The following is a 16,612-nucleotide window of genomic DNA, read 5'->3' as shown; positions in this document are numbered from 1 at the left end:
GAGCTTCTTGAGAATAACAAAACTTTCCTGCTGAGCTGCTTTTAGGATTGGTTCTCAAAAATGGCATTAAAAAGTGCTTCTTTATAGTCTCATAGGATTATAATTTGTCGTACTTAACTGCTTTTTTTCAGTAAGCTTTATAATGCTTTCATTGGCTTCAAGAACACGTGTTTACTAGGTAATCAGAGAAGTCATGATTCTGAAGTTGCTTATTAGTATAATAATTTGTGCAGGTATGTAGGAATCTACTGGCAGAAGTAATGGCTACGTTCTGGTTATTAAAGAGTATAGCTACAACATTGAAAAATGCTATAACAAATGATTAAGGAGCTAATTGTTTTAATAATTTGAGTCTGAAGATTTGATATTAGAACCAAAAAAAAAAGTCCAGCATTTCTACAGAAGACTGGAACATTTTTTCTACATCTGAGTTGTAAGCACACAAGATTTTGTATTACTTCTCCAAACGATCTTTTTCCTGCTGTGTGTGTGTGTGTGTGTGTGTGTGTGTGTGTGTGTGTGCATAGTTAGGAAATATGAAAGCTTTTATTGTTTTCTGAAATGGAGTGCAGAATGGCGTTTTTAGTTGATTGATTTGACGGTGACCCTAATGAAAGATAGATGGTAAAAATTATAGTTATTAGTGTTATGACAATGACATAAATTGGAATCTTTAACACCAAAAACATATCTTTTCTAGATTGAAGAAGAAGCAAATGGAGATGTTTTTGATATAGAAATTGGTGTATCAGATCCAGAGAAAGTTGGTGAGTCGACATTTATTATATTTTGTGCTTGCTTCTTTTTCATAATTAACTTTGTTGTTAATGTGTTGTTTTCCTTTACTAAATGCATTGTTACAGTATTAAAATGGTACTTTCATTTTTAAGCTTGTGGGGGCTTTTTTCTTATTTTTTTCTAGCTTTATTGAGATATAATCGACAAATAAAATTGTATATATTTAGGATGTACAATGTGATGATTTAATATATGCACACATTATGAGATGATTACCACAATCAAGTTAATCAACACATAACCTCACATCATTAACTTTTTGTGTGAGTGGAGTTAAGCTTATGATTTTTAATAGTATTGTTTGATTTTTTTCTTATAGGTGATGGTATGAATGCTTACATGGCATATAGAGTAACAACAAAGGTGAGCCTTTTGTTCCTTTAAAAAAATATTGAGCCCACACTAAGTGTGGTCTGAGGATACAGGGATGATGCAGATGTAAGTGATCCCTGTCTTTGCCAAGATGACCATCCAGTAGAGACTGCAAGGAAATTGTTACAATGAGTTGTGAGTGGGTTGGTAGGTAGAGTAGCATCTTCTGTGAGAGTATGCAGGAAGGGAGCTAATCTAGACAAAATTAGGAGGAGTGATTGGGGGAGGTGGTGCGGAAGAAAGAAGAATGGTTTTCTAGGTAAAGGGATTTGCCTGTGTAAAAGCCGGAAGTGAAGAAAGCAGTTTGCTTTCCAGGATCTGTAAGAAGTGGCATTTGATTTAATTCTTTGGCACTGTGCCTCCCTATGTTATGAACAGCCACATTAAGGAGTTTGAACTGTCTCCTGGGGATAATGGAGAATCATTGAAGAGGTTCAAACAAGAGTGTGGCACAATTAGATTTTTGTTTTAGAAAAATCTTTCTGACTCAGTATAAATCAGGAGAGTCAAAGTGGAGGTCGGGCTTTCTAGTTAAGAAGCTATTGCGATTCTTAAACGGATTGGAGGCCTTCAGATCTTAAAAGGGAGAGAGAGAGTCTGCAGCAACCCTGCAGTGAGAAGTAATGCTTTATATTAAGGCACTGGTTCTGGGGATGAACAAAATAAATGGCTTCTTGAGTTAGGTAGGAGGTAGAATCGATGGGCCTTAGACATAAGAGGTGAGAAAGGAGGGATTGCCTAAGTTACTAAGTAGAGGAACTTTGTGGTACTTGGAATGATCCTGGAGAAAAGGCAACACAAGTGGAGGAATGCTGTATGGCCAGGGTGAGATTTGTTAATTCATTGAACAGATATTTATTAAACACTGGGTCATGCTGTTTCCAAAGCACTAACACCTGATAGTAAACAACACACACAGTGCCTTTCTCTTATGGAACTTACGATGCAGCAGGGGAAAAGATGGTGAATTTGAGGTGGCAGTGAGATTTAAGTGGAGGTGTCTCTTGGGCATTTTGATATGTTGGACTGAAGCTCAGAGGAGATCTGGGCCAGAGGTAAAGATTTAAGCATCATTAGCGTAAATACAGAGTCAATGAGATGAGTCAAGGATAGGGTAAAGCAAACATTTTTTTGTCCTCCTAAGTTTCTTTAAAAATTACTGTGATTTAGGTTTTCTTTCATTTGTTAGAGATCGGTATACCACGTTAGTTAGCTATTCTGCATTCTTTTATAAAATAGACCAGTGTGTGTGTGTATATATATAGATGTATGTTCACAATTATGTATAACATTAACTTCTGAATAATTGCTTAGTATTCAAAATTTGAAGTACCTCTTCTTCACTTGTAGACTTCTCTTTCCATGTTCAATAAGAGTGAATTTTCAGTTAAAAGAAGATTTAGTGACTTTCTCGGTTTGCACAGCAAGTTAGCAAGCAAATATTTACATGTCGGTTATATTGTGCCACCAGCTCCAGAAAAGAGTATAGTAGGTAAGTATGAATCAAAAACTTAATTAACTTTCGTTACTGTTCGTTGTTCAATTTTAACTATATAGATTTGTGGATTCCATGATCATTCACTATCATATCATAATGTCTAGAGAGGCTGAATTTGAATATTCCATTTATGACAATCATTCATCAACAGAAGACTCTATAAGCTAATAGTTTTATTTTCTAACACCTGAGGATTTTGCTTCATGTAATACAACGATGTTAAATATTGGGTCAGAATTTGCCAAGTTGAAAGCCCTAGTAGCCTTTTAGGGTCATTAGAGTACCATATTACTGAGAAACACTCAAAGGGATATAATATTAATAGCATATTAATAGTGTTTTCTAAGGGATAGAGGTGTTTGGCTCTCAGCTATACATTATCCAAAAAGATTTGATCTAGCCTTGCTCAGATAGGAGCTATTTAAACTCAGTTTATTTCGTACCTCAATTTAATGTTTAAAACATTTCTACTTACACAAATAATAAAGGTTTAGTTAAGACTGTGCAGAAAATTAAACGAGAAGAACCATTAAAAGACAACTGTCTGTCATTTCTTAAAATTTTTTATTGTTTTTTTCCTATTTTTGCAGTCATAGGTTTTTATTTACATTTCTTTATACATAAGATTATTATTCTGAAAAATACGTAAGATGAATTTTGCTGATTTTTATTTTACTTTTTCAAACATTTGGTTCAAAGAGCAATTTTATCAGTATCTTATGATTTTGAAATCAGATATATTTGAATGGGTTTGTTACATTCTTTCTTTTTTTTAATTAAAAAAATCTAGTTGTGCAGTTCTTTAGCTTCTTGATATTCTTAATATTCTTGATATTCTTAATATTCTTCAAACTTACTGAAAACCCTAAAGAGCTTTTAGTTTTGAGGGCCCTATTGATATTTATTGTATGAGACTATTTTAAAGTTATATTTTATTAATTCATTTAAAAACAGTAAGCTCACTACCTGTTTAAGTTTTGTGAAAAGTAATTTTTGTAAAACAAAAAAAGAGTAGCTTGTTTTTTTTGTTTTTGTACTACATTTTTGTAAATTAATTTCTGGCTATTAAGATAGCTATATTCTCATCTGCTTCTGCACTCAATCTGTTGTGGTATAACGTATCAATAACCTTTTATAAAACTCGACTGAGTTTTACTCTCAAGAAAGAATGAGAGTAAAAAAGACAAGTAATATCTTATTATTATGAAAATAGACTTTTGTGCACCACCCCCTGCCCCCATAAAAGTCTCAAACCTTCCAGTTATCTCACCATACTTTAACACTGCTGATCTGGTGAGTAATCTTCTTTCACTCTTCTCTGAATTATTGCAATGATATCTTTGGTATCGTGCTATCTGTGTAGGGAATTAAGTTTCATCTATCATAAATTACTTATTATTAATATCATTTTTATCTTTGACTAAGTTGTGCAACTATTTTATATACCAAAAGAGGAAAAGCAAATTATTTCTCATTTTGGTGGCTAGATAATGCTAGTTTTAGTCTTTAAACATTGACCAAAAAAGTAAAGATTTAAAAGCTAAATTTTCATGCTTAAGTTCATTGTTTCAAACTAATATTGTGCCTCAGTAATCTTCAACCTTCCACAAATACTGCAGTATAATAAAATAAAGTAAGAAACTAAATCCTAAGATCATTCTTTCTGATACTGATTCTGACAGCCTTCAAAGTGTACTAGGGGATAGAGACACAGTTATGTTCATATTAATCATACACATTGCCAGGATAACCCATTAAATTGTAAGACTATCAGTTAAATTATAGGAATAATTAACATTTATTGAGTGCTTACTGTGCTAAGGCACTGTGCTAAATAATTTACCTACGTTCTCCTGTAATCCTCACAACTTAGGTTAACTTACGGAAGCAAAGCTTCATCAAGGTTATGTAACATGCCCCTTGTCATGTAGCTACTAAGAGGCAGAACTGAGCTCTGAATGCAAGCATCTTACTCCAGAGATTGTACTCTTAGCCACTCTTATTCTAATTTTGGTATGAGTTTTTCAATACAATTGTGATTTGCTTTTATTTTTTACCAGTTTTTGAAAATAATCAATGCTATGTGATTGTAGAATTGTCTAATACACATTTAAGAGGATTAAATTGTTTTTAAAATTATTTGTTTATATACCACTATTCTAGAAAGGATTTGAGGCAACTACATATAATGCAGTTTTTTAAATATATAAATAAGAAATTAGCAGGAAAAATAATTATAGTCAAATAGTAAGATGAAGCCAAGTTAGTTTCCTCAAAATGTGTGCATGAAGTCTGAACAGTTGTTAAAGGTGGGTAACAAATTGATAAGTGTGCTTCCTGGTAACCAATCAAGTAGAAAAGCAGTCATTTAAAAATTTCATAGTGTCTATCAGGTTTTTAAAGTAAAAATTAATACATTATTAAGAAAATTTTAAGATATGGGAGGCTATTTTAATTACATAGCCAGTGGTTTTCAAATAAGAAACACTGATAGTGGGTTGGTAGAATAAGAGTAGTAACTTCTCTTCTTTGCTGGAAGCTGTAACTGCCACTGAAGGGAGAGGAGTCTTTTTATTAGCACGTAACTGGTACCACTTGTATAAAACCTTACTTGACTTAAACATAGTATTTTACTAAGCTTTCAGACAAGAGCAACAAAGAAATTGGAAAGTCTTAAGAGGTAGCTAGTTAGAGTAAAGTTTTTTTAATTTGCCACAGTGGTCCATAATGGTTACTTTTAGGAAATAACATAAGCAGAAGATTCTTGAAGAAAAAAAAAGAACTATATCATGGTAAGGTTTTTTCCAGGGAAACAGAATATGTGAAATAATGAACATCCCACATCTTGTAATCCATTCAGGGTAGGTAATTTTTAAGTGTTTGAGTTTTCTTTTTCAAACTATTGTATTTTAGAGGAATTAAGTTAAACAGAACATTTATAGGTGATGCATGTTTATTCCCCAGGTATACCAACCTGAGTAAGAATTATGTGGTTTTACATAATCCATTTTTTAATGAGTTTATTAAGATATAATTAACATGATATACAATTCATACATTTAAAGTGTATAATTAAATGGCTTTCAGTATTTGCGCATACAAAACCATATCCATTTTATAATTTTATTATCCCATAGACATAATTCTCTAATTTCCGCATCCCCCCAGTCATAGGCAATCACAAATTTACTTTCTTTCTCTATAAATTTGCCTATTCTGAACATTTCATATAAAGGGAATCATATATATTTCTTTTTGACAAGTTTCTTTCGCTTAACATAATATTTTCCAGGTTCATCCATGTTGTAGCATATGTCTACAGAATTGATTTTTGAAAGGAAAAAGAACAGGAAAAGAGAAAAATATACAGTCTAATATATTAGTGTTAAAATTGAAATTGCCAACAGAAATTATTAACATAATTTTTATTTTTTAAATTTGAAGAATTCTAAACATATCTATAAAAGAGCTTGTTATTTCAACTATTAAAAAGCCATCTATGATAATTAAACAAGAACATGTTCTTAAAATCTACCACAGAAAATATTTAGCAAATTCATGGATTACACTTATTTTTATTTTTCTACTCCCCAAAGTAAAGAACCTTAATTATTGCTCATAAGAAATGAAAATATTAATTGAGCTTCAAATTACTAATTTGAATTTTATTGAAATGCAATCACATTTTAATTTACTAGGAGTGCAATATATAACAGATTAGGAAGGAATTGAAAAGTTACAGGTCAGGAAACTACAGACACAGCTCAACCTCTGCTCTACTTACCAAGTAGAATTGTTACTACCTATATCATGAGTTTTAATTTTTCAAAAGTATGATACTAGTTATAAATTGAGATTTTTGTCAAGTTCAAATTTAAAGTATATATTTAAATTAGGCAGAAATGATTGTAAAAGACTATTATAATAATATACAATCATCATGAGATTCATTCAATGTTTTCAAAGGCATGACCAAGGTCAAAGTGGGTAAAGAAGATTCATCATCCACTGAATTTGTAGAAAAACGGAGAGCAGCGCTTGAAAGGTAATTCTAGACGTCTGTGCTTTATTAATCTCATGTTTTTAGTTCAGCAGTGTAAGTCTAATTCCATTATATGGCACAACTATATTGCAGTGATTAATTTTTTTCAAAATACCACTTGATGACTCTTATCAAGAGTACTTTAGTGGCCGCCGGATGGCTCAGTTGGTTAGAGTGCAAGCTCTTAGCAACAGGGTTGCCAATTCAGTTCCCACATGGGCCAGTGAGCTGCGCCCTCTGCAACTAGATTGAAGACAACAAGCTGCTGCTGAGCTGCTGGAGGGGTGGCCGGATGGCTCAGTTAGTTAGAGCACAAGTTCTTAACAAGGTTGCCGGTTACCCCCACTCACACCCGCCCTGGAACTAGTTTGGAAATGGCAACTGGACTTGGAGCTGACATGCGCCCTCCACAGTTAGATTGAAGGACAACAGCTTCAATCATGAATTGGAGCTGATGGGTCCTGGAAAAACCACACTGTTCCCCAGTATTCCCCAATTAAAAAATAAATACATAAAATTAAAAAGTACTTTAAACTTAGGTTAAGAAAATTGCTTTTTGGGGCAGCTGGTTGGCTCAGTTGGTTAGAGCCCGGTGCTCATAACACCAAGGTCAGTGGTTCTGTTTCCACATGGGCCAGTGAGCTGCGCCCTCCACAAATAGATTGAAAATAATGACTTGATTTGGAGTTGATGGGTCCTGGAAACACCCACTGTTACCAATATTCCCCAATTAAAAAAAAAGAAAATTTCTTCTTTAAACAACACAATACTGTATGCTTCTGCTTTTATTAATCCTCACTAATAGTTTGTCTATCAAAATAACACCTATTTTTGTATCATTGTTACAAGCAGGAATGTAAAGGCGTGAGTTAGTTGGTGATAGAATTATTACGTCCTAGCTGTAGTCAGCAAGAGAAGTAAGAAGCTATCAGGCTTATAAAAGGAAAATACAAATTGTGAGTGGGGGAAAGAGTTGATAAAAATATTTGGATAAAAATAATACTTCAGTATTATTTAGATTCTTAGGAAGTTATATTCACATTCATGTATTGTGTTGGATAATTTGGTTAATTATAGTTCATCTACATTAATCTTTCCTTTGAATTATTGCTAGGTGAGAACATTATTAAATACAGTGAAAAATTAGGTTTGTGTTCTCTCTAATTTTGTATAATTGATTTTGACTTCAGTGTACAAAGGTACCATATTTTGCGGTGTATAATGCACTCCTGTGTATAACGCGCACCCACATTTTTGGCCCAAACTTGCAGGGAAAAAATCTTTTCTTTTAATTTTTTAATTCAAATTTTTATTTGTTTACATTTAGGTACTTGTTTTTTGTATTTTGAAGGAATTTTAGCATTTATTTTTTAACATTATGATACATATTTTTAACATATTATAGAAATTTTATGTACAAATAATTATAAAACACAAGAGCAGAGACAAAGTACAAGAAATTTTATGTACCAAAAGCAAATTTATGATATTTCTGCATCATAAAAGACCAAGAACTGTTCATTGTTGCAAGTTCCTCGTAAGTTCAGCAAAACTGATTATTGTGTTCCAGGGTATTATTTTGAATATGAATATCATTATTGATTTCTAGAGTTACACTTTTAACTCATAAGCATGAATAAAATAATTAAAAACGTTTATATAGATACGGAATTAGTACTACCCATGTAAAATGCGCATCCTCATTTTTCCCTCACAAATTTGGGCAAAAAAGTAGGCATTATACATGGCAAAATACGGTATTAGTGATTGCTTGAGTTGATTGTACCTTTAAAGGCTGACATATATGTTCTACCTTCCTTTAGAGTGCTTGACTTAACACACTTCCTGTAGCTTAAGTCTTGTCTTCCTTGTGGCCTACTAAAAGTGGAATGGATGGATGGGAGCATTCCCATTCCCAGAATTTTAACATTTATTCTTTCCTCGCTATGCTGAAAATGTGAGAACAATTTGAAACTCTCCTAAAGCCCAACTTTTAGAACATAAGTTGGAACATAAGTAATGTTTACCTAAAGTTAAAACATTTTCTAATTTTATAGGGTTTTTTTGTTTGTTATTTTCATTGAATTTTGTTTAATTAAATGTGCTTATTCTTTGTTTTATTTTCTATTTCTGCTTAAAATCAGTGGTTGGGGTGGGTAGGACAGATTTTAGTGAGTAATATATATATATCTCCAGGGTACAAATTATTTTTTAAAACTTTTTTTAAGGCAACATATTTCTGGATTTTAGTACTAAATTGTTTTAATTTTCAGAAAATGCCACAGTAAAGTCAGGTTTCAACAGTTTGCAGTAAGAAAAGCTAAAAGATACATAGTTTAAAATCTTGTATTAGAGAAGACTTAAAGATGAGATTATGTCTGTGAGAATCAGCAATTACTCAGGAAAAGGATTTAAATTGCATCGAGAGAAATTTAGGTTAGGCATTAGAATTGATTCTGTGTGAAAGAGGTCATAGACTGAATATTTTTAAGAATAAAGGTAGATAATGCTCTGCCTTAATTTCACTTAGTCCTTCCTGAAAGTGGAACCATGACCCTTTGAGAAACCTTTCAAGTCCTATTTTTCTAAGAGTAAAGTTGAAATATTTCAGATGGCATGTTTGATAAGGAACTTAATGAAGATTTATTGTACCAAGCACATATAATTTGATTCTGCATTTACCTTTCTTGTAACTTGAATGCAGTGCATAGTACTTACCACACCTTCATGCAGTATGAAACACTAGGGAGAGTTTTAAGGAAATACTGAAACCTAACCTAGTGTATGTGTGAAGACAGTTTCTTTACTGGTAAATGTTACTTGTTAAACACTGTTTTAGTGGAATACTGCAGTAGTGGAAAAAAAAAGAAAACGTGTACTGAGGGAAAAGTTCGTTTTGCATTAGAAAACATGACTAAGGAAAATACAGGTGTAAAGGTATAAAAACAAAGGAACTGGAATGATTTTTCTAAAGTGATTTTTCCATGGCATTTCTTCAAATTTAAACATTAGAACAGACATATCTGTGGAATACCCAACCTCATTGAATCCGGTGAGTCAGGGAAGTACTTTTCTTTGTATATACTATGATATTTATTTACATATTTATTTGTTTGTTCAACTTAGAGAATCCAGATGACTCTCTTGAAAGGAAGGATAAACATCTGATATTATAGGAAGAGAAAAGGAGTGGTTAAGTACTTCCTTGTGCCACACTTGTAAATTACGCAGAAACTACTTCTATTAAGAGTGTCTCTAAGATTGCTCGCTTGATTGTTTTGAGAGTGCTTCACATCTTACCTTGATAGCGTATTGAGTTTATTTTATAGGTAAGGATGCACTTCTGCAAATATGAACTGAGAAATACAGAGTACCACAATACAGTGTGTAGACTTAGAATCCTTTCTTTGTTGAAGCCTGCACTCCACTATGCACTCCACTCTCTTGTGACCTTGGACAAGTTATTTAACCTCAGTTCTTTCTTCTTTAAGATGTAAGTGTGTCAGTTAGGAATGTATTCATTCTAAGTACCTAAACACCAAACTGGAAAGGCCTAAACGTAGTGTAGATTTATTAATCCACTCTTTCAATATCAGGAAGCTTGGAGGTAGGCAGATGTTTAGGATTATCTAATTCATCAGAAAATCCTATTGCTTCTGTCTAGCATCTGGAATACAACCATTTCTCAAGTCTTCTACTAGTCCAAATGCCTAAATTAACTTTAACAGGCTCTTAATTTGTCTCCCTGGTTCCGTCCTTGCACCTCTACTGTTTTTTAATATAGCTATCCTTTTAAAACATAAGTCAGATCATATCGCCCTCCCCCCATTTCACTCAATAAAAGCCAGAGTCTCTAATGGCCTACAAAACCTAATATGACATGCATTGTTCACTCTGTTCCCTGTTCCATCTCATGTCCTCCTTGATCACTGCTCTAGGCCACACTGACCACCTTGCTACCTGCCCCTCACAGATCCCAGGCAGTTTTCCACCTTAGGGTTTTTTTACTGGCTGCTGCCACTGCCTAGAAAGCTTTTGTTCCCAGGTATCTGTATGACTAATTCCCATACCTCTTTCAAGTTCAAATGTTGAAATATCACCTTTCCTGTGAAACCTATTCTGATCATTGGCTTTATTCAAACCTATTTAAATTGCCACTAACCATACCTCACACACTTGATCCCATTTACTGTTCGGTCCTTTCTTTTATCCACAGCATTTGCCACCTTGTCGCATACTACATAATTTATGTGTATTACATTGATAGTTTATTGTCTGTCTTCTCTTACTAAAATGCAGGTTTCCCTAGGGAAGGGATCTTGTTCACTGATATATTCTGAGTATTCAGAATAATCACATATATATATAAAATGCTCAGATATTTGTTGAAGGAACAACTGTATGTCATCAAAGAACCAGTTTCCTTTTGCCTTTTTTATTCTCATTATTAGTATGTGTATTTGAGTTTCAAGCAAGGAAATATTTTTAACTTTGTAGAAATCAAACATTTTGTATAACTTGCTTCATTTTGTTTTGTTTTTGGTAAGTGAATGGGAACTTTAAAGCCCTAAGTGATTCTTGTAAATTTATCAGTAACCTTTTCCTAGAACGAATCTGAAGAACTACTGACCCCCTCTTGTTGAGTCTAATACTTACTTTTCATTAATTTCATTGAGTCTTTCTGTCTTCCTTCAATGTTCCTTTTTCTTTCGATGCCTCTTTTCATGTGTTCTTCCTATATTCTTTTCTTCTTTTTCTTCTGTATCCTTCCTTTATATATTTACAACCCTATCTCACTTTAATTCTGAATTGATGTATATTTACCAGTATTAATTTTAAAATTCAATTTATGTTTCTGTTCTTAATTTTTAACATTACGTAAGTTTAATATTTTTGTTTTTAATGGTTAGTTGTTTTAATGGTTAGTTCCATGTAATCCTCTAGACTATCATTTTCCAAAATTGATTCCTCAGAATGCTAGTATGTGGGAGGGTTGAAAAAGGAAGAGTTAGTTAGTTGAGTTTTGTTAACATAGGGTTTAACAAAGGGAAACCAGGTTTATTTCCTGCAGGACTTCTCACAGCACCAGATATGCTGCTGTTCATTATTAATCTTGATGAGAGGAATATGAAGTCACTTGGGAAAGCTATTTTACAATATAAGTAGTATTGGGTATTTCCATTTAGTTTTGAAATATTGGAACGTTTCTTAAAGGTTGTGTACTGTTAATGTTTTGTCTTCTTTCTTGCTTGTTCGTTTTCACAAATGTCTGAGTGCTTGCTATTTACCAGCTGTTGTGTGCACTCAGGTGACCAACGTATGCAAACTGCTGTAAGCAGTAAGCAGTCTAAACAACTAAATAACTTACCTAATAGTAAGTAAAATTCCGCTGGGAAAAGACCAACATTTCTTGAATTTACTGGATAAGTGGTCCTGCTGCATCTCTTTTTTAACATCATAATATAGGCAGCAAATATTATTTTAAACCACAGTGTAGATTGTATTGCACATATCTTTTAAATACTCTATTGTAATGACTTCTTTTGTGAGCTAATGATTTCAAATCAAGTTTAATATGGTATGTATTCGATTTAAAAATACAAAAATACGTGATAAAATAGTCATTTTAACCAATGGGTCGAATTTGACTGTAGAGAAGGTTATGACTTTTTTTACAGAAACTTTATTTTAGGCATATTTTATAAACTTGTAAAAAGGTAAAAGCAATTACTGACCACGTTTATTCTGCAGAAATTAGAATAAAGATATATTAACTGAGGTGAAATATAATTGAAATATTCATGTAATCTTTAATCTGGGGAAAGAGCAGTTTTTTAAAAAATGGGATTAGGTAAATAAGATCAATAATGGACCTTTTTCTTTTTATGAAAGAATGATTGGTAATTTATTATGGATGACAGGGAAATGTGGGCTTTTCTAGTAAGGAGAATGACTGAAGTTGGGCCAGTAGTGATTTAATAATGGTGTTTCTCTTTACTTTTCATTTTTATTTGATGTGGTGTCACATAAGGAAGACATTTATCAAAAATTGCAAAATTTTAAAAATAGAAATATTGAAGAAAATATAGTCCTTGCCAAATAAGGACCAGAACTGATTTGATAATTTAAAATCTGACAAGGAAAAAAACTGGTAGGCTGTTCTCCATTTTGGTAATATATAATAGTAATAAAAATATAGTTGGAATATTTATATACTGGGTGCCAAAAAAATGTATATACATGATTTGTATTCATCTCTTGTTATCGGTATATATTGAGTATTACAATTTTAATACAGATTTTTCCTTTCTTAAAATATGGATACATTTTTTGGGCACCCTCTACATATACATATATACATATGTATATATAATAACATATATATAATAACTATTATAGATAATAACTATTTTATATACATATATATAGTGCCAAAAAATTGTATACACACTTTAAGCAAGGAAAAAAACTATTAAAATTGTAATACTCAATATATACCAATAACAAAAGACGAATACAAGTCACATTTGACTTCTGCAATTACAGGAGGTGCTCAAAGAGGTTACCATCAGTGTCCAGACACTTCTGATTACGATGATCTACTGCTTGAGCAATGTTGACCAGTATCCACTATATACTACATTTTTTTTGGCACCCCCGGTGTATAGTGATAAGTTTCTTGGGACTCGGAAGTAATAAGTGGGGAACATATTAACTCCACCCAAAAATAAAATTATTTGACAAACTCGTATACTCTTTTATACTTTGCAATGAGAAGTTTGGTAAGTTATTTAACCTCTCTCCAGTTCCACTCTCATCCCCTGCCATGTCTCTTTATACATAAATATGAATTTTCAAAAGATGAACAAAAATTTTTAATCATTACATTGCTGTTAAGATTCTAAATAATTAAAGGCAGACTGATATGATAGGAGGCAGACTGAGGAAATCTTTTTACCTAGTTTTTAATCAGTTGAAAATAGGATTTAAAATATGATGTTACCGATAACTAAAGGAACAATTTTATTATTAAACCTAGGTATCTTCAGAGAACAGTGAAGCATCCAACTTTACTTCAGGATCCTGACTTAAGGCAGTTCTTGGAAAGTTCAGAGGTATGTTATTTCTAATTTAAATTTTTGTTTATAAGTGTTCTCGGTATTTATATTTTTCAGTGTAATAATTTACATAAGAATAGAGATGCTCAGTAATTAATTGGATTAACAGATGGAGTAAAGCAATGTGTGTTTTTTTTCGTGTTTTTTTTTTTTGCTTACCAATAGTGCTTTAATTACTTAACAAAAGTACTAGCAAAATACCTTCTTTGCATTGATAGTTATAGGATGATCAGTCCCTTTCTTGAAAATTTAAAACCAGATTTTTAAAAAATGGACTTATGGAATCTAATTCTGAGTGCCCTAAATTGTTCCTTACGCAGCATGTTGAAATCAGATTATTTAGAACTCATTTTAGAGATAGTTGAATGTATGTGTGTCTACATTGTAATGTTCCTGTTAAGATTTTGAAATGCAAATTTGTGACTCAAAAGAGCTTAAATTATAAAACCATGCTGTCTTTATATTCAAGATGTTTGGCACATTTTGGGCTCTTAAGCACTTTAGCATTCTAATTGCTACCATTTGAAATCTTTTAAAAATTTATTTGCATCCCAGAATTTTTTAAAAATCAAAATCACACAGTCCTAACTGAACATAGATTTTTTTTCTCAAGAGTTTCTGCTTCTCTCCTTATAAAGTTTATTTCTGCTATCAAACAGGTGGCCAGTGTTAAGGTACTTGGAAATTTCTTAACATATTTTGACAAACAGACTGTTGTTCCATCTAAATGTAAACGTGCAGAAGAAAAACAAATGGAAAGTCTATTTTTTAAGTTTTCCTTTGAGATTGTACAAGTAGTGTGTTTGAGAAATTAGATCTTACTATTGAAATGTATGAGAATGAAGAAAATACAACCTCCTTTCTTTTTCCTTTTTTTTTTTTTTTTTTTTTTGTGGTGTGGGGGGAGACAGTCCCTTTTGTGCCCAGTTAAACCTTCAGGCTTTTAACCGGTTTGTTTGCCCTTATTTGTCATTCAATTCCAGCTGCCTAGAGCAGTTAATACACAGGCTCTGAGTGGAGCAGGAATATTGAGGATGGTGAACAAGGCTGCGGACGCTGTCAACAAAATGACAATCAAGATGAATGAATCGGATGCAGTAAGAGCTGATTTTTCGACTTGAATAATGAGATGAATTAATGAGCCCAACAATTGCATTTTAAAGCTTTACAAGTAGAAAATAGGATATTAATTTGCTTATTGAGTTTAGTTCTCAGCCACGTCAGTTCACCACCATGGTTATACATGGTTAATTTGTTGCTTTAGAACAAGGAGTGTAGCTTGCTATTGGTAACCTAATTTACAGTGGTTTGTTCTGGCTAAATTAGCTCCATTTTTCATTTTTTTCTTAGTGGTTTGAAGAAAAGCAGCAGCAATTTGAAAATCTGGATCAGCAACTTAGGAAACTTCATGCCAGTGTTGAAGCCTTGGTCTGTCATAGAAAAGGTCTGTGTGCCTTGTTATTTATGTATTTAACACCATGGGTTAATTCAAACCTTTTATTTAAATTTATCAAAATGAGTAATTTGAAGTTATTACAGAAGGGAGAAACAGTGTAAGAGAATGTTTTCTATTTCAACTGTGTTTAATTTATTTTTGTTCTATTTTAATCTAATTTCTCATTTATAAATAGAAAAATCCTGATCTTATAAAAATATATTTTGAATTTTGCATTAAGCTTACTTACTTGATTAACTCTTGGTTAAACATATTTACAATTTAATGCGTGAATGTGTCTTAGTAATTTTGATTATAATAAATATGAGATTCAAAAGTTGATGTTTGAAATTTTTCTTTAAAATATTTGTTTTGTACCTGAAGAAGTATTTTCTTCATTTTTGAATATTTAAATATCGAGTGTTTTTTGTTGTTTTGTTTTTTTTGGTTTTGTTTTATTTGTAAAAAAGGCTTTTAATAATGAGATTTCTAAAATAGTTAAGTAATTCAGTATGCGCAGTAAGAGCAATACATTTCAATAAAATACTTAAAGAAATCTACTAATACATTTATTATTAAAAGTAGTTTGTAACAGTGTGGGTTGTATCTCTGAGGGAATGGGCTGTAAGTTTCTTTTAGAGCACTTTACATGATGCAGAGCAACAGGAATTCCAGGCAACACAATTGTGTCATTGACAGTATCCAGCCCATGAGCATCTATTTTTCTTTATTTGATGTATCTAAACTGATCATGTTCAAACATCTTTTTAGAACTTCTTAATATTTCATTAAGCATTGTTGCATACAAAGAAAAATTAAGATTTATGTGAATTGTATGTACAATTTTACCTTGCTTTCTTCCTTTTAGCTAAATAATATTCTCTTAAAATTAAAGACTTGTTTTCAAAGACAAATAAATGTTTAAAGGCCAAGTAGTTTAAATCAATTGTAAATGTTCCAACGCTTTCCATATTAAAAATATATTTCTTTTTCTTTCTTGTTTCCTTCCTTCCTTTCTTTCTTCCTCTCTCCCTTCCTTCCTTTCTTTTAGAAATAGAATAAGCACTTTAACCCTTTTGCCACATCAGTCGGATATATCCAAATGAATATGTCTGAAATTTTTATACATAAAAATAATGTCATTTATATACAGAGCAGCTCAAATTGTCATTATTAAATGCATAAAATAGTCAAAATATCAACTTTTTGTTTTTTGTGGCTTTCTGACACATTTTTTAAAAAAAACTCGAAATCAGTTAACACAGTGAAAGAGTTAAGGGGGATGCAGATTATTGTATTAAATTACTAAATATAGTTCATCTTCTGGGAATATAGGCAGAGGTTCTTCT

At 32.0% G+C, this 16,612-nt stretch overlaps 1 protein-coding gene across 1 annotated transcript in view; it reads left to right on the top strand.

The window, feature by feature from the left end:
- The window catches only part of SNX2 (sorting nexin 2), a 52,170-nt gene that overhangs the window by 25,510 nt on the left and 10,048 nt on the right, over positions 1-16,612 (top strand). Inside the window, exons 4-10 of the mRNA XM_019728009.2 lie at positions 701-767; positions 1,118-1,161; positions 2,521-2,662; positions 6,635-6,713; positions 13,750-13,825; positions 14,812-14,925; positions 15,179-15,272. Coding sequence (XP_019583568.2) covers positions 701-767; positions 1,118-1,161; positions 2,521-2,662; positions 6,635-6,713; positions 13,750-13,825; positions 14,812-14,925; positions 15,179-15,272 — 616 coding nt within the window. The remainder of the gene's footprint in view (positions 1-700; positions 768-1,117; positions 1,162-2,520; positions 2,663-6,634; positions 6,714-13,749; positions 13,826-14,811; positions 14,926-15,178; positions 15,273-16,612) is intronic.

The sequence above is a fragment of the Rhinolophus sinicus genome, linkage group LG03, assembly GCF_036562045.2.
Source record: "Rhinolophus sinicus isolate RSC01 linkage group LG03, ASM3656204v1, whole genome shotgun sequence".
NCBI classification, from domain to species: domain Eukaryota; kingdom Metazoa; phylum Chordata; class Mammalia; order Chiroptera; family Rhinolophidae; genus Rhinolophus; species Rhinolophus sinicus.
The sequence above is the reverse complement of the archived record's forward strand: the minus strand, read 5'-3'. Positions and strand labels throughout refer to the sequence as shown.